At 34.3% G+C, this 26,925-nt stretch overlaps 2 protein-coding genes across 2 annotated transcripts in view; both read right to left on the bottom strand.

Moving 5' to 3' along the window:
• Nucleotides 1-702: 702 nt before the first annotated feature.
• LOC110995562 (E3 ubiquitin-protein ligase RNF123-like) lies at nt 703-23,671 on the bottom strand. Its single transcript, XM_045632776.1, has 35 exons — nt 23,471-23,671; nt 22,731-22,839; nt 22,048-22,117; nt 21,041-21,183; nt 20,318-20,511; nt 19,598-19,723; nt 18,936-19,086; nt 18,283-18,417; nt 17,553-17,735; nt 16,761-16,913; nt 16,085-16,194; nt 15,621-15,739; nt 14,990-15,043; nt 14,530-14,642; nt 14,285-14,404; nt 13,664-13,770; nt 13,347-13,454; nt 13,187-13,275; nt 12,449-12,554; nt 11,696-11,843; nt 11,031-11,130; nt 10,463-10,557; nt 9,862-10,008; nt 8,752-8,849; nt 7,801-7,871; nt 6,731-6,856; nt 5,966-6,128; nt 5,044-5,181; nt 4,532-4,605; nt 4,117-4,256; nt 3,223-3,408; nt 2,548-2,718; nt 2,098-2,203; nt 1,341-1,533; nt 703-859 (listed from the first exon to the last, which is right to left on the bottom strand). The coding sequence occupies exons 1-35, from the start codon at nt 23,599-23,601 to the stop codon at nt 763-765; spliced, it is 4,374 nt and encodes a 1,457-aa protein (XP_045488732.1). The 5' UTR covers nt 23,602-23,671; the 3' UTR covers nt 703-762.
• A 2,339-nt stretch (nt 23,672-26,010) lies between these two features.
• LOC110995565 (glucose-6-phosphate 1-epimerase) overlaps nt 26,011-26,925 on the bottom strand; it is a 28,481-nt gene continuing 27,566 nt past the window's right edge. Inside the window, exon 8 of the mRNA XM_022262775.2 lies at nt 26,011-26,706. Within this exon, the coding sequence (XP_022118467.1) occupies nt 26,698-26,706 (9 nt within the window). The 3' untranslated portion in view covers nt 26,011-26,697. The remainder of the gene's footprint in view (nt 26,707-26,925) is intronic.

Genomic DNA, 26,925 nt, shown 5'->3' with positions numbered 1-26,925 from the left:
ATTGAAAGCTTCTAATATTACATTTACTGCCAGTTCTCAAACCAAGGGCGTGGAACGTAATAGAAGAACCGGCAATAAACTCTCCGCCACTCTTTTTAATCGCTATTTTTTTTCCTTTACACAACGTTTGCAACCATTACACCATGTTGCACATGACATCTTAAGTAATAAATAATAAAATAAATTAAAAACGATTTGTCCTCTATCAGCAGGAGGCATGATGAAATAGGAGCACGCACATTCATTCTCGTGGGAACAACATGCAAATACATTGTCGAAACAACTAACATCACCACATACACGAATTCAAGTACAACGCAAGTACGAGTTTGACACATGGCCAGCCAACGGCCCCCTTGCCATATTTTAGGTTTTTTCAGAATGAAAAGTCAATGAAAATACGACGCGATGAAACGTTTGTGAGTCACTTCTGTGGGTTCTGTGATAACTAAATAGTTAATGCTTAAATTGTTCTAAATTAAAATTAAGTCATAAAATTATAACGAAACGTTTAAAAAAATATACAACTTTAATTAACTTTTTATTAAAAGTAAAATATTACAAAAAATACAAATAATATAATAAACGATTAAAATATTGACGAAATTAATATTTATATAAATTTTTATTCGAAAATAAAAAGCAAACAAATGCTTAAATATTTCAATCTTCTGTTGTTTAGAATCTGTCGATTTCAGAAAACTTATGCATAGATAATAACTCTCAGGGTTTCAGGACGTTCCACGTTCTTTGAATTTATATTCAGTTGTTCACTACTTCGATTTCACGCACAGTGTCAATATCAGCCTTACAAAAGAAGCACTGCTTACTGTTGAGTAGATGTTGCATTATGCAGGCTCTAAAATCATAGTACATAAAATAATACATAATCATAATACATAATATGTTTAACTTATTATTTCACCAGTTCACTGATAAACACAAGCACGAATCTGTTTCCAATAGGTACAATATATATTTCTATGGCATATAACGCTTCCAAAAAGAGGATTTTGTCTAGCTGATGATTTTGTCATCGTCAAATAATGATATGCGGTTTTTTTAATATTTTAACTGTAAGAAGACAACAAATGTACAGACTACATAAATTTGATTGTATTCTTTGATTTTCCACAGATGTTTTGATAACTACACAACAAACGTATGTTTATTAGTCACTATAAATTCAGTGTGAACCATTTTCTAGCACTTAACTTATGTACAATAAAAATAAAAATAAGTAAATTTAGTATCTCCAGATGCAAAAATAAACGTAAGTAGCCAAGGCAGTATTATTAACAAATAACACATCAGAATTAAATGTTTACTCAGAAAATAACCTGCAAGAGTGATGTCCACATGGTACAAATGCTGTGTCCGCGGGTCGGGCATAGCAAATAGTACAAAGAAGATCTGACTGCGCTCCACTGGAACCAGGGGATCTGGTCTTCAAGTAGTTATCACGGGCTGTGCGTAATTGATCTATCGCCGCTTCTAGTGCTTTTAGCTCTTCTTTCTTTACATCATCTGGAACTGTAGCTTTTAAGGTGAGCAGAATACTCGGTGTTATAAGCACAACGGCTATTCACCTAATTTGCTTAGCTATGTTTTTAAATGATTGACTAATCACAATAAGGTGGTATAAGGAAATATCTCCAAATAATAATGTCCTAATCCAAATCACACATCGCACATCGATAGTTTAGATCGATTTACGCACGACGTATTTATATTTGAACATAGACAGAAAAATTTAACGTTGAAGCTGAAAACCACGTTCGGTGTTATATTAAGCCGGTAAAATTTACAACGGCAAAGCAATGATACGTTTTTTTTTGTCAAAACATATGCATGTATAACTCTTGGATGGTGGAAGAGATTCGTCCTATTTGACTCGCTTTAAATAAAGAATCTCATTGCCTCATTGTGATTGGTCAAAAACGCGTCTGGACCAATCATTAGCGACATGATGATTTCGTCGATACTGTATGGAGGTTTTTATACAATTGAATCTATTCTTAGATATTAATTAAAAAAATAGTTTTTATATCATTTTTTATTCGGCTCTTAGGAATAATATATCAAAAAATTACTTACAGTTATAGAAGGAGAACTGCTTATTGTTCTTGGAGATCATAAACTCTATACCGTCGATACGAAACAATGGTTCAGTGATGAGGGATGTTTTTGCTTTGGTCAGATGCTAGAAATATACATATTAATTACATATCAATATTTAAAATATAAAAGTTGATATTTTAGCGAGTTTCACTAATCACTGGTATTTACTAGGATTTAAAAAATAAATAACAATAATTTAAACTGTCACAAAGTTTTATCGCGCTAGTAAATGTCAATATTACTTGAACACTATATATAAAATACAGTTATATTCGAACTGGTGAAAAATAACTGGTCGATATTCAATAAGGAAGACGTCACTATATACATAATTCGAAATTTACTGTCAACTCTTTCTGGCGAAGAAAGCTACTAAGTACTATACTTGTGATGCTAAACTTCTCTCCGATTTTCTAATAACATTACCTCAACTGGCAACTTCGGGTCTAAAATCTTCACTATACACCCAGCCACTGGAGCAAGCGCAACGTAATAATGGACCCTATCTGTATCTGGTAGACCTCGGGATACAAGCCTACTGAACCCCCCACTTCCCCCTCCACGTACACAAATACGCGAAACGACAGCCATAAGAATCTAAAGAGAGACATTTAAGTTTTTTACACTGCTTGTAATCTAAGAAATTTAAATTTATTATAAGGAAATATTATAATGTAATAAATTTTAAGCACCTCTCTCGCGAGGCACCACAAATATTGGCAAGTCGAGTCTGCACGAGTGCTAGCCATCCACAGTCTCGCTTTATTTAGTAGCAGCTACATCTATATTAGCTACTCTATGTGCCCTCCAATATTACGTATAGGATATTTTTCTAACAACAACATTTTATAATGTTTTACATTCATTGAGAAAATTCACAAATCGTTACTCCACTCCATAATGATAAGAAGACGCGCGTCCTTACAGTGCAGTAGCAACAAAGTGTGCAAGCGCGAGTGTGGTTGATGCTCTCGCGTCCCAAAACCGACAAAAAGTGGAGAGGCGGCAAAGAGAGTGTGGATGGGCATTAAAGATTTCTTTTTAATCTGGTAAAGAGTTTTATATGTATGCTGCCATAAACAAGAAAGAATATTCCCCTACTTGACAAGTTCGTCCGAGTAACAGATCGTTCTGGCCATCGCTTGCCTCCGGCTTCGTTAGCAGCATTGGTGCTAAAGACATGGTCATCTCCAAAGCCCGTGCTAATCCGTGGTAAAGATCGAAGCAAGTAGCACAGAGCTTTATTTGCCGTGGTTCTAAGTGGGTATCTATTTGAATTCTGTCCATCTTGAAAAATTATGAAAAATGTTGAAATCATATTTTGTATGGTAATGCTTATTTTAATATAGTAAAATCTCTCTTTTCAGAACTACTACAAAATTATACTCAATTTCAGATGATTTTTGTAGAATGATAAAAAACACAGTTTAGTGTTTTTAGTGTTTAATAAACATTAATGCTACTTTTAAATCTAGCCAAACAAATTAAGATATATACTTAATATATCGTGCCTCTATTGTTTATATATTTTAAAAGCTAGCCTAGACGAGACATTTTGTAGATTTTAAACGAGATCAATTTAACGATATATTTATTTCATTTTTAAATTGAAAATCCTATTTTAGTGCTATAGAATTGAAAAATTCTATGTAATGTTTAATGTACTTATATGATAAATTAAAACCAATATGGCTCCGTTTTTGATTCTATCGAAACATATACAATATATGACATGCCATTTTTATAATAAAATAGGGGGCAAGCGCGCAGGAGGCTCACCAGATGTAAGGAATTTGGTAAACTTTCATCTTGACTGATTCTAAATCGAATTAATTCGGTAATACTTCAGTCGGCAGCTGATTCCACAAATCCAAAAAAAATAAAAACTTGGTGGTGCCAAGACAAAGAACTGCCTTAAAAATGCCCAGTTAATATTTTTTTTATAGATAGTGGGCTTAAAGTACAGTCATAATGACGATTAACAAGTACACATACCTCTTGCATCATAGTAAAGAACTCTGAAAACGCCCAATTTAACTGACTCAGAAGAGAATTTAAAAACAATGCAGCTTGCTTCGGATGTGTTGCTAGATAATCTCTGATTCTGCCTTGTATTACTTCAGATGGACATGGGCCTATAAAGAATCTTAGATTAATAAAAATCGTTTATCACCAAATATAACAATATCTGCAAGTGTAAATAAGATTTGCCATTTGTGCTTTGTCTCAATGTCGCTGATTTCCATGTACCATGTTTTATATATATAACAGATCGTATTCATTATATACCTAGTATACGCTTCATTTAAAACAAATACTTAATACCGTGCGCTAATAGTAGCTAATAAATAAAGAATTCTTTATTAATATCATATAATATTGTTGAAAATTAATATTTTTTAGTCATTACCAAAACACTGACTCATCAGCCCTGCATCGACTTTAGCACCAAGATTGTTAACTGTTGGTTCCCGATCTCCATATCTAAAATCATTTTACAATTAATATTACTAATGTTTATTAAAGGACAAAACATTAAGGGAGTACTCTATGCTGTGCAACCACTTTCTCATTTAGAGAAAGACAGAGAGAGAGGAGCCCGAGTCTTTAAAACCACACAAATCTTTAACATTCCTTTTTAGGGCCTTTCTCCACTACTCCGGTCCGGCGTCGGAAGCCGGAATGAGTCATGAGAAAAATATCGAAAGCCGGATTGCGCTTCTCCACTGCTCCGGTCCGACAATGATAGATCAATAAAAATAAGTCTACAAAATACTGAAATATTTCCGAACCCCCCAAACAGACGTAACGCAGTGCTTTATTAAAATTCTTTGGCTTTATGTTTCACAAAGAATCCTGCATTTAATCGCCAACAACTTAGCGATAATGTTCGTTAGAAGACGTAGGGTTAGAGATTTATACCTGGCAGCTAAATGCGGCCACTGTCTGTGTCGGAAACCAAACCCGGACCCGTGCCAGAACCGTACAAGCACCCAGTTGGACTGCGCCCAGGCACGATTCTGATATGGACGCACTAGTTCTTCAATCATCGCCATTTGCCTGTTAAAAAATTTTAATTAGTTATCTGCGCCGTAATCTTTGTAAAATGTACATAAATCTTACAAATTAACCATTCTAGACATGGATGAAAATCGCAATAAATTCTGTGCCAAAACGAAACGAAACAGATGAGACGCCGCGAATAATTTGTTTTGTTTTTAATATAAAAGTCGTAGGCGCTATCACGATGTACATATTTTATTTTATCCTCAGTTATATATCTCTCATTTAAGAAACATTTTTGTTAGACCGTGTTTTTCTCCGACTTACTTTTCAAATCCGACTGGTAATCGGGTAAAAAGTAAAAAGGGTTGAAAAATATATAGTATACTCAACAACATTACTTTCTATTGGAAAATAATTATTATATAAGCGGTAGATCCAGAGATTACAACCTCATTTTTTTCTAATATTAGCGTACCTATACTAACAATAATCTTCATAGTTGTGTGTAGTAGTGACCTATTATATATTAAATTACTAAGTAATCTGCATTAATAAGAGTCCTTGGTTATTTATTTTTAATTTGCATTATATTAATAAAAAATTTGTACGACAACGTTTTTACGATACACCATACAAAAATACATGCAACCCTAAATTTTCACCCCTCTACAATCATCCCTTATGTTATTTTTTTTGTTAATTATAAACTTTAATTTTTTGGCACAAAAACATGGCAAAACAACGTTTGCCGGGTCAGCTAGTCATAATATAAAATTCCTGTGATCTACTGCTAAAAGCCAATGTCTTTGTTTTCATTTTATTAGAGAACAACACTTACTGTTTGAGCGGCACCCTCTCAATCGCCCTCATAGTGGCGGGTTGGGTGGCAAAAGAGGCCAGCGTTTGTACTAAAGATTCACGAGTACTGGCCAACACGATGCGCGTATCTGCAAACTCAGAGCAGAGGAATGCCGCGCATGACACCACTAGGTCGTCCCATTCTGAGATATTATTTGAAATCAGATTATTTGTCATTATGAACGTCAATATAAAAAATGGATTGTCTATATTTACATTAACTATCACTTCCCAAATCAAGGGGGCGGGAAAATTACCTAGTAATCATCCGCCACTCAGTTTAATCCCCAAATTTTTGTTTTACAAGGAACTGCAACAATTACGCCCCGTTTCACTTGATATTTAAACAAAATATCTTAATATTAGCTAACGCTTAGCAACAGCAGGTTAAATTGTAGCACATTATCGTGAGAACAAAACACAAACGATAGTCGATAAAGTTTTTTTTGTAGAAAGGGGGCAAACGGGAAGCAAACTTACTTCCTGAGCAAAGTTTCAACACCGGTTCAATCACACGGCCCAAGAGTCTCTACTCCAAACGAAACAAAAGGTTTTTCTTTTATCAAAGTCAGATAAAAGTAATTTATGTAAATTGTTATAATTCTGTTAAATCGTATAATGTAAAGTTCGGAATTCTTATCGAAAATTATTTTCAAAATATTGAAAAACACTACAATGCTTCACCCAATTTTTTTGGATGTTTGTGTGTTAAATCTTACTAATTTTTTATAATTGTTGAACAAACCGGAAATCTGATGTATCGGCACTGTAGGATGCATGTACAGGCGCAATGTATTGCAAAGTTCCAACATTGCGTCCACGTGGTAATCTGGTATGAACGCGAACAGAGACTCCGCAAACTGTTGCGTACCTGTTTTTATTATACAAAGATAGAAGCAATTTTAACCCATCTATGTCAATTAAAGAGCAGTGATGGCCTAGTGGCTTCAGCGTGCGACTCTCATACCTGAGGTCTTAGGTTCGATCCCCGGCTGTGCACCAATGGACTTTCTTATGTGCGCATTTAACATTTGCTCGAACGGTGAAGGAAAACATCGTGAGGATACCGACATGTCTTAGACCCAAAAAGTTGACGACGTGTGTCAGGCACTGGAGGCTGATCACCGACTTGCCTATTAGATTTAAAAGAAATGATCATGGAACAGATTCAGAAATCTGAGGCCAAGACTTAAGGTTGTAGCGCCTCTGATTTTTTTATATTTTTTTATGTCAATTATTTAAGAGCAGTATTGTTCTAGTGACCTCGACGCGCGACTCTCATCCTGATGGACTTTCTTTCTATTTGCACATTTAACATTCGCTCGAACGGTGAAGGATGCATTGTGAGGAAACCGGATTGCCTGAGATCCAAGAAGTCGACGGCGTGTGTCAGGCACAGGAAGCTGCTCACCAACTTGCCTCTTGATAAATGATCAGAATTCTGAGCCCCAGACCTAATAATCAGTAGTACTGCCTGGACTCATAAAAAGGTGAAACACTGGATAGCCTGAACACGTCAACAAAGATACAGTTAAACTATAATGTATGTATGCGAATGGCATCTATATCACAACATACCGTATTTAAAAAAAAATCTAGCTAAACCAAAGTAGAGTAACTTAAATTTAAAAATATATATATATAGTTTCTAATTAGTTTTCAAGAACCCAACCGCATGTATGGGTCTCTAGAAAGGAGTAGAGGAGGGGATGGTATCTCGTACTTACAAAGTCAAAACTTATTCAAAAAGGTCAAAAAAGTTTATTTCAATGTTAAATATATTTTCAATGTTACTTAGTAGTATTTGCGACATACCGGTCGTGCCATCCAATTGAGAATGTGACACAGCTTGTGGAGTTTCCGTTCTAGATGGCGGGCTCAGTGGGCTAAAAATGAGTATATTTTAGGGACATGAAACAGTAATTTTGAAATTACTTTTTAGATACGGCCTGGAAATTGATTGGAATTATTTGGAAAGAAATCGATCCAGTACCACAGGCTTATAAAAGATATACCATCCAAGCCTTAGAAGCTGTAAATATAAAGAATGTAACAGAGTAGATATGTTAAGAACGCGACTAACGCACGCAAATAGAGCTTGCTCTTACAAGGTAGATGAAAATTAAGGGTTGTATGTATTTTGTATGTTTTATGAATTTTATTATGTTGTTTCATAAAAAAATAAAAACAAACAATTAAAATTATGGGGTTGTCCACCCCTTGTCAATTAGGTACTAACGCCCGAACCCAATAAATTATCCACAAATCAAAATGCAATCTCTTCGCTCTTTACACTCATATTTCTTAATCAATATAAACCAAATAAAACCGTACAAATAAGTATGAAAGTATCGACTGCAGTGCCATCTGATTTGTGATCCAAACCATCCAGGGCTCCACCCAAACGCATACAAAAGAAATCGATGTAGCAGTTTATAGGGGGGGAGGGTCAGTGACTTACGCACGTACAATAGAATTATATATAATATGTAAGCTATCCTATCTTATAAGTTGGATCAAACTGCACACGGTGTGCAAATTTGATTGAATTCGGTTAAGTAGTTTAGGTATCCATAGCGGACAAACAACGTGACGAATTTATATGTATGTATTAAGATTATGATAATTAAAGTCAACAATCGAAATGATAGTGAGGAATCAATACATATTTTTGGTTTGTCAATCATTAAATCTATGATGAGTGATTTTGGTTAATGATGTAAAGGTAACGAAGAAAATAATTGTCATTCAATGAGATTAACACACCTTTGATCAGAGCTAGAAGTATATTCAAGTTGAAGTGATTCATAACTACTTTTCCCCAATAACGAGCTTTTTCCTGGCAGTATCTCCTTACTTGCTACCTGTAACAGTTCATAGTCTTTTGTACAAATTTTGATCAATGCTTACTCATTTTTTTCTAGATCTTTTTTGGGTCCGTCAAATTTACAAAGTCCTTACTATTATGTGATCAAATCAAAAATCATTTATTCATATAGGTTACATAATGTACACTTATGAACGTCAGAAAAAAGAAATATACATTAATGATTAAATGCTAATTTTACATTTACTGCCAGTTCTCAATTAAAGGGCGTAGAACGGAAGAGAAGAACTGGCAATAAACTCTCCGCTTTTCTTTTACGCAACGTTTGTAAGGAGCTGCAACCATTACACCATGTTCCATATGACATCTTGAGTAATAAAAAATAATAAAATAAATTAAAAACAAAGATATGTCTTCTATCAGCAGGAGGCATGGTAAAATAGGAGCACGCACTTACAAAGCACATACTCGTGAGAACAACACGCAAATACGAAAATGATTTTAACTTTTATTTGACTGTGCTGACCCTACAACGCAACGCCAACTAGCCGCTCGGAAAGGGATTGGTCGTCGATTCGAACGGCTCTTTGTAGAATACGTTTCAGTGAAAGAAGTCTTACTTGTAACTGTACTTGCCATTTCTTTCATCTGTGGCGGTACACGGTAATAGGTTATAAAACATTATCAGATATTTTATATCATTTCTAAATTAAGCTAAGTTTCATCAATAAAATTTCTTCAGAAAGGTACAGACTACTGTATGTTAATGTCCCAAGAAGCTACCCAATAAAGAAAGAATCTATAAATGACGGATGTGATACAAAAAAATATACAATTTCTATTAGCTGTGGCTGTCACGCTCTATGTCGTAAAATTTTTATTCTGTTGCACAAGTCCATTTTTGTTAAGTCCTGTGACGTTTCTAAAAACATATTAAATTTTTTCGGTCATAAGTAAAGGCAGTTCTTTTTGTAGTTGACGGGAAAAAATAAAAAAAATATGCAACCAGAAGCCTGAAACTGTATGAGGTAGAGCCCCTGGATAATTACCTGCATGCTCACGTAATCTGGGTCCGAAGCGAGCCTTAACGAATGCAGTGTTCCAGTAAAATGCTTAGCTAATTCCTGTTGTCTTTGTTTGGTCCAGATTGCGCCAATAACCCATCCCATTTGTAGGGCACTCGACTCTAACTTTTCCTGCATTGAATACCTAATTTGTATTTACATTCAAATAGAATTATTAACGCGATTGTATGAAAAGTTTTCGAGCAATTGCTTTACAAAGATAATCTTAGAAAAATGTCACTCTTGATTCATTTGAGGTTATTTATGAAACATATACCATAATATATATTCAATAGAAGCGTGCCAATGCTTTTTATATAGAATGCGGCAAAGAGGCAGAAGACACACCGGAATAAATATCAGCGCCGCTTATGTCTATAAGCTGCCACTGCCACACTGTAAGAAGGCTTGCAATTGGGTTGCCGGCCTTTTATACAGCGTACTACTTAGCATTTACACTGCTTTCTACAATTTTAATTAGACTTTTGAGTCAGCTATATGCAGCGTACTCGCTGCTAATTCTTAATACAGCGATACTGCGCAAGCAAACTACAGTTCCAAATTACATGTATTAACACTCAAATACCACATAAACTGCTTTCGACCTGTCCAACTCTTTAAAAATTTTCTCCATTAACAGCTTTCTCGTTTTCTCTTGCTCCGAAAGTTCCCCGTTTGCACCTAGGGAATTGGAATTTCAAAAATCGCAATATTTTAGTGTTACTGAAAGACTGGTTCAACTCTTTATTACCAATAGTTTAGCCACTTTCCTCCTTAGCCAAATGTTGGATACGGTTTCATAGATACCAAAGTATAATATATACGTTCTGTCGGGTGAGTAAAGAAATTTCAATGTTTAAGTGAGACTGATAGGTCAAACGAACGTAATTTGACCAGTAATGCCAACTTGCCAACACTTATTAAGGGGGATTTTTAGGGAGTACTTTATTCAAAAAAGTATTTTCACTTCTTTAAAAAAAAACGTGCGATTCTATATAATTTATATTAAGCCTCGACCCAACCAACAGAAATCCCCGATCGAAACTTATTTTTGTTTATGCATACCAACCCGGTACAATTGTTTTGCGAATCTAAAGATTAAGATATCCACTGAACTAGGAGCCTTATTAAAGTGTTTATATTTATGATCCAACCTCCACTAGATTGAAGTTCCACGGATACAGCCTGCATCCTCTGTTCAATATCATGAAGACAATCAGCCAAATCCAACTGGTTATCTCGTAGCTCACACAGCTAAAAAATAGACTTCATAAAAATCTTTGATCATACAGATACCGGCAAATATCTTGAACAAATGACCTTGCCTCGCAGAAGCGATTTTTAGGTATCACTAGGAGGGTGAGGGGGGGGGAGAGTGACGTGTCGATCGCGTGATTGGTAAATCAGTTGACATTTGTGTTCTGCGCTGCATTACGATGCGCAAACTTTCTCCCACTACCTTGTTTGATGCTCAAAAAGTTTGCCGGTACCTATACTATCTTTGATTTACGTAAGTTATTACCTTATTAGTAAGACTAAAGTTGCCTGTTTAAAAATTAAGCTTTTCTTCTCATAAGAAATAAAATAGAATAGATATTTTATAATATATAATAAATAATTCAATTCAATTACAAAATGGGGGTCGGAAAAAAGGGGGAACATAAGTTGTTACATGTATTCGAATGCCAAATCAATAAATTGCAAAAGTTAATAAAAGTAGGTATTTATGTATAAATAGGTTTATTTTTTAAAAGCTTGGGTTAAGAAATATTCGATATCAAAATGGCGATACTGTGGGCTCTTTTTACGTTTAGCTTACCTTTTCAGCATGTTTAATGGCAGTTCCGTGGTATAACGCAAGAAGTCCGTCAAGAAGACGAAGATAAGCAGATCTTACTTCTATGGATCCGGCACCAGGCATCATGGATCTTGCACCTTTCAGAGCGAGTGCTGTTTCACCAGTTGTTCTATAAAAATATGGCTCTTAAAATAAATATTATCTTCTTGCAATACATTCCTTGTCCTCAGAATTCTGTATCTCTTTCTGAATAAAAATCATACTTAATAGGCTGACAGACATGGATTTTAGGGCCTAAGTCGGTTACCTCACGATGTTTAGAACTTTCCATTTCTTAGTCAAAATGCTGTGATTCAAACGCAAAACTTTCAGAGTTGAGAGTCATGCGGTCAAGCCAATAATACACTGCTCTCATGTTGAAATACAAAATAGAAAAAAAATAAAAATGTGTTACAAGATAGAACTTACTAAGAAAAATATGAGAAATTGAATTTACAAGGCGCGTTTCATTTGTTTCGTACGAGTATTGGTTTGCACAATCTCTAGTGTATACTCGAATCATAGACACGTTATTCCTCTATCCATTTGGACAATCACTATTAGTAGATACGCTTTTATTTGTTTTGTCTTAATTTCAAAGAACACAAAGTTTAATATAAAAACGCCCGCTTTAGAATATTTTAGAGAAATCTAGCAACGAATATATTCAAAAACCATTCGAAAAATTGAAGAATACTTTAAGGTCTAGTTAACTTCTTTTTTGTCTGTACTGACCTATTAGGCATTGGAGGCAAAGCCCCGTTCATAAATCGGGCCATTGAAGATATCACTTGGGGAAGGGTGGCCAAACCTGGTGATCCAGCAGCCATTTCACTGACTCCTAAAATAGTATAAGAATAAGGAAAATGTACTAATTTTATTTATATATATATGCTCCTCCATAGCTTAGTTGGCTATACCAAAAATGCGAGTTCAATTCCCAGCGGAATAAAAAGAAAATGTGTCAGCTTGCCTAAAGCCGCTAACTGACCGGGATGCCATGACGACGTTGAAGTATGGCAGTAAACTAACTTGGCGACGGTCTAGCGACGTCGCCAAGTTGTAAGCGCAGCCAGGACCCCCTGCGGTGGAGAAAGGGCTCCCTTCCTGGAGTCGCCAAACAAACACACATGCGCGTGCCATTTTTATGGAAAGGAAATAGGGAAAAAAACCAAAAATCTTTAGATTTTATCAAATCTGAAAAAAACACCCCCTCGGTTTCGATCCGATGAAAGGACGCACCCATTAACTCTGAGGTTTCTTCTTTTAAAGGTTATTACGACGCACATAATAAATAAGTGCAATTTCTTCTATGCGTATGGCTTCCATTTTGTGACTGACTGATAGTAGCTGCTGGCATTCATTTGGCTACTAAAGGAAGTCAAGGGCTAGCTAATGTAGTCGGCGACGTCGCCATGGAGTCCCAATGAGTTAGTGGCGTTCACATGTTATAAAAATTAAGTAATTTAATACCTGTATCAATTCCACCAGCGCGGTTGTAATTTGGTTCAAAACTTTGTACAAATGGATTATCCTCACCCAACATATTTATCAAATCTTGGCTAAAAAAAAGGTGGTTTTTTTTTACTTATACTTTACTTCAGTCTACGAAATCAGTTTTCAGAGTTTATACCGTAAAGTCCTGACTAGAAACGGTAGAACACCTCCTAACCGGTCAACATTGTAAAAGTCAAGTTCGCCATCGATAAAGGTACGTGGAGGGATATGGGGTGGAGCATTTCTGAAAAGATTTTTTAATTTTAATTTGTTCCTTAGTCTACCAATACTTTTTATTAGACATTGACACAATTTTCTCTTTTAAAACAAACCAAAACTAAAATTAAATTAATTAAAATAGTTAAATTTAACATTTCTGCGTTTTAAGCCTAAATTTAATAAACTATGTTTGATGTTATGTGAAAAACACAGATAATAATGATTATCACTAACGGATTTCCAAGTGGGTTCTCCTGCCACAACCGCGTGACAGCTGTCAGTAGTCGCGCATGACAGCACCACGAAATGGCGGGAGAATTTCGGGAGACATTAAACAATCGCTGTAAGAAATGTTCCTAAACACTTTTTATATGCTGTTTTTAAACGGTGTAAAGCATAATTAATGAAAAATATTTATGTGTTTGCTTCATTCACTTTATATTTTTGTTGAGAAGTACATGAGGCGAGACGAACATCAAAATGACATGATTAAAATCTATCTTGATTGTACCTATCATATCGCTAGTAGGATTTTTTGGACGCTTTATAATAATTGTGTTTCAACTGTTTCAAGAAAATTATGTACTCCCAATAGATCATTTTCCATTGGCCACTTTCAACTATAGGGCATAACTAAAATTAGATTGATGGATCGGCGACTCCATGCATTTATTTAAAACAAACAATATTTATAACATTCATATGGTCACTATAAGATGTTGCCAGGTTAGCTAATAACGTAAAGACAGACGGTACCTTAAGTAGGGACTGAACAAATTAACCGTAAAATTTGCATAATTTATGTAAAAATCTACTTACTCAATTTTATGTGAAAATCTATAAATTACGCATTACCATATCTAAAATGCAGTTGTCCATTATATATCTGCGGAATTTTTCCAAAAAGATCTTCCTTGTTGACGGGACCATGGTTGTGCCGTCAGAGTTATCCAACAACATAAGAAGAAACTCCAACTGAAAAAAAATATTTATAAACATTTTATAAAGCTTCATAAATATGAATTGTTTGGTCATTAGTTTTCCTCATCTTCTTCGTTTTAAGATAAAACCAGCAGTTGAGTAGTTTACTCTTTAATTACCTGAACTCGTTCCAACGGGGCAATGGCTTTAGTGATTTTATCACAATCTTCTCGATATTCAGCTTCGAGTTGTGCATCATCCTTTGAGGTCGTTCGTAGTTTAGATATTTTTTCTGAAAAAATATGTTTTTATCTTGTTCTGTGGAGGAGGAATAGTATACCTTTTCCTAACTTACCGGCCCACAGACGCGTTTTAGAAATTGTATATATCCTTAGCCGTCGGAATAACTTTGTAAGCGCGTATTCCTTTTAATCACAAACCTAATTTGACATAAAGGGACGAAACAGTACTAATTTACAAGAGTACAATAAAACTGTTTTATTTATAAGGGGAAATCGTAAATGTATTTAAGTTACATTCCATCAAAATATGAGATAAAAATATTATCTTTGTTTAACGCATTTAACTAAAAACAATATGCTTTCGTTACCGTTACATAAGTTTTATTAAAGTAATCACCAGTATCATTATGAGAAAAAGGACTCCGGCCTATGATACCTTTCTCCGCCATCTCTGTAATTAATATAATTCAAAAGGTTATAAATTTTTATGACTATTTTACTATAGAACAATTAAAAGACACAAAAAATTTAATTTAATTTAAGCACCTAGTATATTGTAACACGTATCGTAGTATATAGTATATAGCATTACCCATTCGTAAACACAAGTAAAGAAAATAGACCCAGTGAAATACCTTGTAGCAGTTAAAAGATTTTTCACACAAATATGTTACGTGTGCGATATTTGTAAAACTCATACAACGCAACAACATTAAAAAAGAGTATACATTGATTGAATGAAAAAAACAACTTAGTATCAAATTGTTCGAATAGGTTTTAAGAAATATATTATACATAGATTAAATTCCAATGAAGGAATAATAATATCAAATTAAAATTACTGTATCGAATTTTCAAAAAAAATTAAGATAATAATAGTGATAGATAATGATTGAGATTCCAATGTAGTGTACCTAGAAAACGTTGCGCGATGTGCAGCGACAACAACGCTACTAAATCGAAATTACATACAAAACCACCGTTTCTATTGGATGTTACAGGGTACCCGTGAAGGTTATTAAACTCACCAGCAATTCTAGGATCGGTCTCTCCTTGAACAGGAGTGGGCCTTTGCCACCAAGACTTGCGAATCACCGTCTTCAGAACACTATCGTCTGGGCATTTAATGTTCATGAAGTTGTCAAATCTACAATCAATGCTTAGTATTAAGAGACAATACAATATAAAAATAGATGATTGTATTTTTGACTCCTTTAAATTCTGTTTCAGTTATTAGATATATTTCTCGCTTTTTAATAATTATGGTTATTGAGAATGTCTGTTAAAGGATATACATTTTGCTGTTAGAATTAGTAGCCAGTTGGCAAACCTTTAAAATAGGTTAGGCCCTCATATACAATTTAAATTTACATTGTCTTAAATATAATATTTCTTTATTGACTTACTTCAATTGCTCTATTTACTTTATCTACTTGCTTACTTACTTTAGTTAAAAGTACAATTAGAGATTTTATAAATATTTGTTACTAACGTAATTTTGTTGAAGAACACATATTTAACTAAATGGTGTCTTGTCTCCCGATGCTGCATTAGCCCACACAGTACATAGATACCTTCGATTTGCTGAGTGAAATTCATGTCCTGGAAATATAAGTGTGATATTATTATTAAATTATTAAATTAAATTAGGTTAGACCTAAATAACTTTTATTTCTGTTCTTGAGCTAACATAAAAACCATATCATTTCATAAAGCACGTTGATATCGGAATGACATATTAACGTTACTGTAAGCCTCGAGGAAAAGTTTTATAGTGGTATTCTATTTTTAAATTTCCTTATAAACGTTTTTTTTTAATAAAAATAATATACAGGGTATAAAATGACATTTTCCTAAAAGTTGGAGAGATCAGCACAGAGTTTAGGATCATAGGTTACATAAAACACTATTCGGGATGACGTAAGAGAAAAAAAAATGGCAAAAAGTAAATATTTGTAACAACAGGAATGAAAAAACTGTCACATGGTGTGCATTTTCTGGAATACCAAAAAAATATCCATAACTTCAAAAATACATGACTTAATTTTTTTTTTAAATTTTTCTGATAACTGGTGTGGCATTACCTATCAGAAAATTTCGACTTGACGTCGACTTTTGGGACACCCTGTATGTAATTTAATCTATAATTTAAGTGACAATAAACTTACCGGTGAGACCATGTCGAACATAAGGCACTCCCGCACAACGCAATGTTCCAGTATATCACACAAAGCGGCTTCGTCGAGAAACGTCCATAGCAATTCCAGTAACATACAAAGCCGTGGCTGAGGCTGACCTAGGAACTTTTCAGATAACCCACTCTGTAACACAAAAGCATTCATATAAATTTTGTTCTTATAATGTATTAAAAGTTATTCAATATTTAAAATTAATATATTTTTTACCAGTCATGCTGCTCAAAAATCCCTGCGGTTCCCGATATGTTAGCCAGAGTCATTATGTAGGCAGAATTGTAGAAACAAAGATATTTGAAGCTTTTTTTAAAACATCCATTCGATACAATTGAAATATGTTTAGTCTGGCCATAAATACTGTTTTACTTTAAAAAAATATTACATTTGAATTTGGAATCTATAACTCTCTTAAACATAAAAAAAGAATTACTGACTCTACGTGGCTCTCTGACTCTCGTCTCTCTTTGCTATTTAGATCCCGAAGGACCAAATTCTCACCCTCGAGAGATATTTTGCCTTCCACAAACTTTAAAAAAAAATATACGTAAAATTTTAGCCTCATCAGAAGGCAAATAGAAAAAAAATCTTCTTAAAACGGCCAGTTTTTTTTTTAATTCGGCGCTAATCTATATAACTTTTTATGGAGTGAAACCACCTTCCTGTGATATCGTAACATTATAAAAAAATACAAGTATCGTAATATTCTACGAATAACAAAATATTACTTGTGACAAATATTAAACATGTTTTTTGAAAATTACTTACAAAACCACGTTCTCTCATTTTAGAAAAGAAATCAACAGCATTCTGTTCTGGTGTGAATCCTTTAACATTTAACCCCAGAGCCACTCTAAATCTGGGCAGCAATTCAGATACTACCACGTAGGATTGCTTCAGCACCGAGCCAAGTTCTATCACAACCAGGCGAGCCAAGGACATGAGGAAGGCCTGGCAACAACATGTTTTTTATTTATTTTTTACAATCAACATTTATTTTTATTATTCTTGATTACGATGTCATATGGAACACGGTGTAATGGCTGCAGCTACTTACAAACGTTGTGTAAAAAAAATGGCGATTAAAAAGAGTGGTAGAGAGTTTATTGCCAGTTCTTCTCTTCCGTTCTACGCCCTTGATTTGAGAACTGGCAGTAAATGTAAAATTAAAGCATTTAATTTCTCTTTTTGACGTTCATTATGTTACCAACATGAATAAATGAACGCACCCGCAAGCCGTCCGGCATTGACTGTCTATGGGCAACGGTATCACTTAAGATAAGCCTCCGACCCGTTTGTCCTCAGTTCTATAAAATAAATACTGCCATGCAAAGTTCAGTTTCTCGACTAATACCGAAAAAATTACACAATTTAAATAAAACAATCTCTTTGTGGCATTGATTCCTGGATCGCTTGAAACGAAACGCCACTGCCACAGATTTGATAAATTATTTTAACGGTTTAAGCTTTTTGACGTTTAATTCGACTTGTCACTTACTTTCCTCGACATTTTCTTCATATCATTCGCCTGAACATCCATATTGTGAGGTGATGCTCGGGGTGAGTAGACAGAGTTGGAGCTGTGGATACGGAGCGCAACTTCCTCTTCCACTTTCGACGAATTTGATTTAGTCTGTGGCATAATAAAGTAACGTTCATGATAATCTTAATTTCAAATTCAGAACTACTTTTATAAGCTAGTTTCAATTACACCATATCGCGGCATGTTTTACAAAGCACAAATGTTTATAAATTGCTTGAAGGTCATCAAACCAGACAGCACCATTGTCCAAACCAAAGAAAAGGGCTTAGAGAAGAGAGAAACTTTTAATCTTTCTTGAGATAACTTAAGATTCAGAAACGAGACTCAGTGATTTAAAATTAGGTATTAAAAAACCTACACAACTTGGGGTTCCAGTAAAATTAGAACAACAACAAAAAAAATCTTTATAAAATATTAACTTAATAAATATATAGAAATTTACGTAAACAATTAACTAAAGGAAACAGAAATTATACTAACATAGATTAAACTACATGAACTAACACTAAAAATAATTTGTAAGAAGTGTAAACTTTAAGTACTGGAAATAAAAGGATTTTTACGATTATTAAAAAAATCTAAGAGAGATTTATATAATTATCCAAAACCTTGCTAGTCTTTGCGCTGGCGTTTGGTTTGAGGTCAGACAAGTGTGTTAGTTCATTTAATAAAGCGTCGACGGAACGAAACAAAATGGCGGCTTTTGCGCAATCACGTTCTGGTGCCGCTTGGAGCGGAGAAAAACCTTCTATTGGAAACCTGGAATTGTGATGGTTTTTCAACATTAGCACCGATATAAATTGTGTAATATTATACTGTCCTTATCACTCTTGTGTTAGTATTTATTTACAATTGCGCATTGAAAAAATACAGTCAAAATCTATTATAACGACATCGAAGTAATGAGTGGTCCACTCATATTTGGTCGTAATAACCGATAGTCGTAACAGCCGATAACATACTTTTACCCGTCGGGACCTTTGATTTTGGTCAATATAACCGGTATGTTCTAAAGGACGTCGTCGTAAACGGTTTTGACTAAATTCGTAAACCCGTAGATTTAATCACGTATACTGTAGTGTATAAATATGTATTTAGCTAAAAAATATAGGCGTATATTTAAGAAACCAACTGCTTCGGCGATCGCAAATAGTTTAGTCGACGAATATCGGAGAAAAAAAACAAATGAAATCTACAATGTATACTGTAATGATTAGATTAACTATGTAATGTTTACGTTACAAATAGCTATCATTATAAAAAACCTTACACAAACGGTACATGTCCAAAGTTCGCATATAAATGTTCCTGCATGGCCAAAGACACCGCAGGGAAATAGGCTAGACCCGTTCCATGTGTCACCTTATCGAACGCCATTCCCAGAGAAACGCCATTTCTAAAACGTTTCTATACATTAATTTATATAAAAAATAATAAAATTGAGGTATTATTTATCTATTTATTTATTAAGTTTACGACATCATACATAGTATTAAATCTACGGATTATTTTACAAAATCTTCCATCTAATATGTATGACAATTAAAATAAACTAAAATACTAAAGTACTAAAATACAATTAATATGTAAGATAAGCACACAATATTTTATTGTTGGTACCAGAAATTGTTGGTACTTAAAGCAGTAAAATAATCATCAGCAAAACAGCGAATTAGGTTCGAGAAAGGCACTCAGCAATGCTTTCTCTAAAAATTCAACTATAGTATTCTATACCTACATTAACATTACGATCTAGCCAAACTTAAGACTAATAAGATATTTCAAACTAACAGAATTTACTAAAAAGTATATTTAACATAAGAAAATGCTCAATAACACTACTGACAGTGTCTATAAACAGGAAGACACTCTGTACTTGTCTACTTTTTCCACTTATCACTGTTTAATACTTCAGACTTTTACAACCATCTCACTAGGCCCTTAGTAATGGAATTTACATAAAATAAAGTTTTGTGCTTTTTCAATATACCTGTAATACTCCAGAGTACCCTTATCCAGGTCAATACAAGAGGCGATGACGTCACCGGGTAGCCATGCATAACCATACGGTGTGGTAGCCACATTCCACTTGCGTACTCGGCCCCCATCGTAACCGTAGGAATGGGCAGTGTCACCCACGCCGGTGTCCATTGAGAAAGTACATGCTGCCGTGCACCAACCGACCTAGAAAAGATTTCTGATGACATTTAAAAAAAATTGCGTCGCTGAAAGAAGAGCTGTGAAATCGCAAAATAGGCAAAATACTTCTTGCACATTAGTCAAAGACAAAAATCATATAGGTAACACAATATATGCTTCTGAACGTCAAAAATATGCATTGAATGCTTCTTATTTTACATTTACATTCCCAGTTCTCAAATCAAGGGCGTGAGGAAAAGAAGACTGGAAAATCGCCAAGATTATTTTTACACAACGTTTGTAAGGAGCTGCAACCATTACACCATGTTCCACATTATAATTTAAGTAATAAATAATAATATTATAAATTAAAAACCAAGATTTGTCTCAAATCCTCTATCAGCAGGAGGCATGGTGAAATGCCTAAATGTACAAAAATTTAGTCCACCAACCATTTCGGCCAAACAGCCATACCGGTAATATGGTTATAGACTATGAACAACTATACATTTAACCCTTTACAGAGATAGTTTATTTAAGTGTAAAAAAAAATCTAATATATTTTTCGTGTAACCTGCATAATTCCTTTAGTTCCGAGTTGGACCTCATACATCCATTTACCAGCATATACGCAGGCCGTCGCCTTGATTGTGGCAAAACTAGACAATCCTTGCACGCTAACTCTCTCATCACCTACCAAAACTAACCGACCCGTTCCTGAAATATTGAAAATTAGTAATGATGGTAATCATTTGTAATTTTTATGACTGAATTTTGCATACTTCTCATATATTATAGTCATATTAACTTTTAAAGTAGGTAATTAAATATTCAGTGTTGCAGTGAGCAGTGTTGGTCAAATCAAATCAAATCAAATCAAAATATATTTATTCATATAGGTAAACATGTCCACTTATGAACGTCAAGAAAAAAAAATTAATTGTCAATTTACATTTACAACTAGTTCGCAAGTCAAGGGCGTAGAGAGGGTAAGAAGAACTGGCAAGAAACTTTCCGCCACTTTCAATCGCCAAGTTTTTAATACAAATTGTTTGAACTGGAGCAAATCAATCCCAAGGATTAGGGTCATTTAAGTATTCGTCACATTTATAAAAGGCTTTATTTATTAATTTACTTTGGTCTAGTGGCTTCAGTGACTCTCATCTCTCGTAGGTTCGATCCCCGGCTAGTACCAATGGACTTTTTTCTATGTGCGTATTTAACATTCGCTCAAACGGTGACTACCTACACCATGAGGAAACCGAATTGCTTTATACCCAAAAAGTCCTCTTAGAGTGACATATGCTCATGAAACAGATACATAATCTAAAGTCCAGACTTAAAAACCTTGTAGAGGCATGATTTATTCTCATCAAACATGTTAAATTTATATTTTCACTGTACTAATTTATTTATTTCGATCCAAAATTATATTGGGAATCCATTCTGGGACTTCTTAGTAGAGCATTGACCTTACAAAGCAACGCCAGACGAAACCGCGGAGGCGGTGTGTATTTTTGTGTCGTATTTCAGAAATGAATTCTCTTGTATTATATTTAACTCAAAGAAATGTTTACGTACCTGTAGACGCGTCAAAAACAACAATTTTAGGACCGATTCTACCCGGTCTATCGTCCGTAGACTCAGTACTCTGAAAAATAATATTTCGCTTATAATTTAACGTGATTATCGAGAAATTTTGACGTATTGGGTCACAGAGTCAAAGCGTAGTGAGTGTGTAAATTATATTTAATGTCATTGAATTTTTTTTTATAGATCAGGGGGCAAACTGGCAGGTGCCTCGCCTGATGTAAAGTGATACCGCCGCCTATAGACACTCTCAATGCCAGAGAGCTCGCGAATGTGTTACCGGCCATTTAAGAATTGGTACGCTCTTTTCTTGCAGGCCCTTAAGTTCGGTTTGGTTCGCAAATACTTCAGTGGGCAGATGGTTACACAAAGCGGTGGTGCACGGCAAAACTTGTCTTGAAAAACGCTCAGTTGTGGAACGGCGGACGTCGAGGTGATACGGGTGGAATTGCGATTTCTGCCTCGACGTCCGATGATGAACTCAGCTGCAGGTATTAATCCGAACTCCTCAGAACACTCCATAGTAAATGCGATAGTAGATGCAGAGTGATCTATCTGTAGGGTTGGTCTTATTTGTGAATTGAGACTGAATTTTGCAGATATTTAATATTATACTTATTCAGATGGTAAATAAAAGAAGAATAATCTCGCAACTCCGTAAACTAAAATAATACCTCTGTAACAGCTGGTGTATTCTTTTTAGATTTAAGTTTAGTATTAAGTATTTTTGCGTCCAACATCTTTGGAAGGTTATCTCTGATATGGCTCACGTACTTCGTTCTTCTGCAACAAAATTTGTGGACAATAGATCCTCAGTTCCCACAATGAAGACTTTGAACGCTTAAATTATATTTTTATTCATGGAAATGTATACCCGCCTGTGTACGAACAAATACAAAGACGTAATTTATAGTTTGATGTTAAATTAAATATCTTGTAAGCCTTCATGCTCCTATAATGGCTTTCTTTTACTAAAATAATGCTTTTTTAGATCTATAAAAAAACTTGTTTTTGTTTAATCAATAAATCAGTGACGCTACAACCTGTTAAGGTCTTGGCCTCAGATTTCTGAATCTGTTTCATGATCATTTTTAAATCTAATAGGCAAGTAGGTGATCAGCCTCCAGTGCCTGACACACGTCGTCGACTTTTTGGGTCTAAGACATGTCAGTTTCCTCACGATGTTTTCCTTCACCGTTCGAGCAAATGTTAAATACGCACATTGAAAGAAACTCCATTGGTGCACAGCCGGGGGTACGAACCTACGAAATCAGGTATGAGAGTCACAGGCTGAAGCCACTAGGCCAACACTGCTCTAATTTTTCAGACACTAAACATATAATTTATTACCACTAATTTTTTCGTCAAAACTATATCCCAATAATAATATATTGATTACTAAGATGATTCTTACTGATTATGTCTGTCAGTATTATCCTTCATGACCAGGTCATTACCAAATATCTTCTTAATCATATCATGTACCTCTCCCTTTTCAGCTGAGCTGCTGCAGACCCCAAACATGGACCGTAGGACGTTCATCATCACTGATTTGTAAACATTAGTACAAAATAACTAAATACAGTTGACCTGTCTAATTACAAATGTGAAATTGTCTAATTATATTTGACATCATAAAAACTTTTTAACAATTGTTTAATGAGTAAAATGCCCTTAATAAAATAGAGCCTTTTTTATTATCTGTACAATCTGTCAGTACTTTTGTTACAAATAGTTCCTTGATAATCAACCAATGTCAACTAATTTTACATTTACTGCTAGTTCTCAAATCAAGGGCGTAGAACGAACGAGAAGCCGGTCTAAAAGTAAAAAAGTCAAGCTCGAGAAAAGAGCGTACCAATTCTTAAAAGGCCAGGAACGCACTCGCGAGCCCTCTGGCATTAAGTGTCCATGGGCGGCGGTATCACTTAACATCAGATGAGCCTCCTGCCCGTTTGCTATAAAAAAAGATCCATACAACTTCGTAACAATCGAGTGGCAATCACAGCACACAACTCAAACGGGGACTCTTTGTATTGATGAAGTCGCATGGGTCAAGCATCCACGAATAAACACATAATTGTGTTGGACAGATAATAATAACAATAGCAAATAATTACACAGCAAGGTTACTAAAACGACTCGGTGAAAAATCTATGGAGTTGCTGAAAATATTTTAGTATTAAGCGTCGAATTGTTTTACTAGAAATCCGTCAATATGTTGTCAGGACCATTAAACGATGAACACTAATGTGGCATGCGTGTAATGCAGTGGATAGGAATTTAGCAATTCCGTATGAATATTACTATGTATTGACGTCGCAATTCAAGTTTTTTTTAAGGGGCCAAATGGGGCAGTCATCGCAGCCCATAGACACACATTTTTAGTGTAGAGTACATTCTAATTTCGAATAGTTTGAGATATCTATCAGGGTAGACCATCGGGAGTCGATTCCAGTTCGCTAGTCCGGATAAGAAAATAACCGTGGAATACTTCCAGCCATCAAGGCAATGTTGATGAAATTTTAAATTAATACGGCTCGTACGATGTTGAAACGAGACAGGATGGATCAAACCAAACAATTCTTCAGAACACTCACCATACTTAATAGAAAGCGCAAAGCGAATCAATGTGTCTACAGAATCAAGACAATCTGTAATACAATGTGCTGCGAGGTAAAATTAACCATATTTTGGCGACTGTTTTGATATTTTATACATACTTGAATGTGTGAGTGTAAAAATAAAACCAATTTCAATGTCTTAATCACTTTATTGCACCTATGGAAGTACACTTCTTGTTGCTAAGAGTCCATTACTCAGACCACCAATTTAACCCTTAATACAAAATTTACTATCCATAAAAGGATATTACATGAAAATTAATACTATTTTAGTTGCTAATTGAGTCATACAATTTTATAATTGGTAATTCTTAAACTATAAATTGTCAAAGAGAGCACATTTTCGATCACAAACCATGAAAATCCCTTAATATAGACCTTAGTGACCCTACATCAGAATTTTATTAAAATACGTCAAAAACACCATGTACGTAGTATTCAATAGTAGTGTACAATCACTTTATGTCGCGACCCACGAAAAAGCCAAGTTAAGTAAAACAGTCTTGCAATTCCGTCACTGTAAGATCATAATACATTGTACATAGCGCACTATTTTTAACGAATCTTTTTTATTATTATTATTATATTACCCCCCAAAGGGTAGCGACGTGACACGATGATGTAGACGTACACCGTACAAATGGTATTCGTAGGCTATACGTTAATATAAAGTTTTGTCATATTAATTTATGTCCAATACATTATTAATAAAAAAATATATGGAACTACTAAAAGTAATTTTAGGTTACCGATACTGTTACTACTGCAGATAACTGTTTTTTTTTTATTTTGACTACTTAAATAAATATGTATTTGTATACAGTCGAGTATATTAAGCACTAGCGCTATTCTCAAAGTATATTCGTTTTATTTCTCAAATAAATTTGGTCATTATAAGGGTCACGTTAGGACTATACTGCCATCTGTAAGGACTATAAAAAAGCAAGGAACTAAGTATTCTTAAAATTATCGTATACTTTAAAAGCCTCCAAAAGTACCAAAAAAAAAAAACTATAAAACATTTGTACATATCCGGGGCTGAGTATCAGTACTTATGTACAAGATAATTCTGAAAGCTTATATCACCTTAAATTAATTAGGAATGAAACTGGAACGTTTAAATCACAACCGAAGCAAATCAAGTCAAAATATCTGAGTATTATGTTGGAGAACAATTTTGAAAAATTAAGCAATTGTTATATAATATATAGTATACAAATCACAAGATGTAATAATTTTCGATCAACAATAACAATAAAGGAAGACGTAATGTGAAAGAGAAAGGTAAGAATTGAGGAATAAAAAAAAAATTTAATTTTGTAAGATTCGAGTTCTTGAGATTTAAGAATATTTATAAGTTCAAATATATTTAGATGTTTAACTGTGATTGTATTACCGATAGATATTCCATATTACTAGTGCCTAAGGCATATTACAATTAAAATATTAAAAGACCTACTAATTAGTAGTTAAAATACAAAGTTATGCTAATTGAGGATGGATGTAAATGCACTGAACTTATTTAAATTGTATAAAAATGTTGCAAGATTTTATTATAATGGATTAATTAATTAAAAGAACATTCGAGATTACGTCAAGTACACATGGCCCTCAAAGATATTAAAAAATCTGAAGATTTTGAATTTAAAATGGGGAGTGGGAAATTAACAAAAGTTTTTTCCTGCAGATTTGACAATTTAGTTCTTTGAAAAGGCTCGTTATTACAAATTAACTACACGAATACTATTCGAACGTAGTCTATTCATTAAAAACACTCCCTCAGAACGCAACTAAAGCTTTCACATACATGCATTAATCGTTTAACGTACTGTTCGTTCTAAGCACGTACGTACAACGTATACGTGCGTTTATTCAATTTATCCATTATAATAATCATACTCTAACTTATCTGGTATAATTAACCAGGTTTCAATCAGATAGGTAAGTCGTTAATATTGTCATAACATACGCAAATTGACTTCACATTTGGACGGCTCTGCGCGATTTGACGCTTCATTTACATTACCTGAAAATAAACACTTTCAATATTAAAATCGATATACTTATCAAGGTCAAATAAATTTATTACATATAAGTTTTGTTTTATTATAAACAAATATTAAGACTAATAAGTTTGTGTCCGGAGTTTCATAGGACTGAGATGATAATATGCATGAGAGATGTCCCGTTAAAAGTTTAAGTGAAAGCTTGAGTTACAGAACAATCCACCAACAAATAGATTAAA

Source organism: Pieris rapae, chromosome 20 (genome assembly GCF_905147795.1).
Source record: "Pieris rapae chromosome 20, ilPieRapa1.1, whole genome shotgun sequence".
NCBI classification, from domain to species: Eukaryota; Metazoa; Arthropoda; class Insecta; order Lepidoptera; family Pieridae; genus Pieris; species Pieris rapae.
The sequence above is the reverse complement of the archived record's forward strand: the minus strand, read 5'-3'. Positions and strand labels throughout refer to the sequence as shown.

Coding starts and splice junctions, on each gene's coding strand:
- LOC110995562 (XM_045632776.1), bottom strand. CDS start 23,601: ATGATGAACGTCCTACGGTCCATGTTTGGGGTCTGCAGCAGCTCAGCT. Junction 16,914..17,552: donor AAATGAGAGAACGTGGTTTT/GTAAGTAATTTT, acceptor TTTGTGTTACAG/AGTGGGTTATCTGAAAAGTT. Junction 13,455..13,663: donor GAGAACCCACTTGGAAATCC/GTTAGTGATAAT, acceptor AAATCTTTTCAG/AAATGCTCCACCCCATATCC.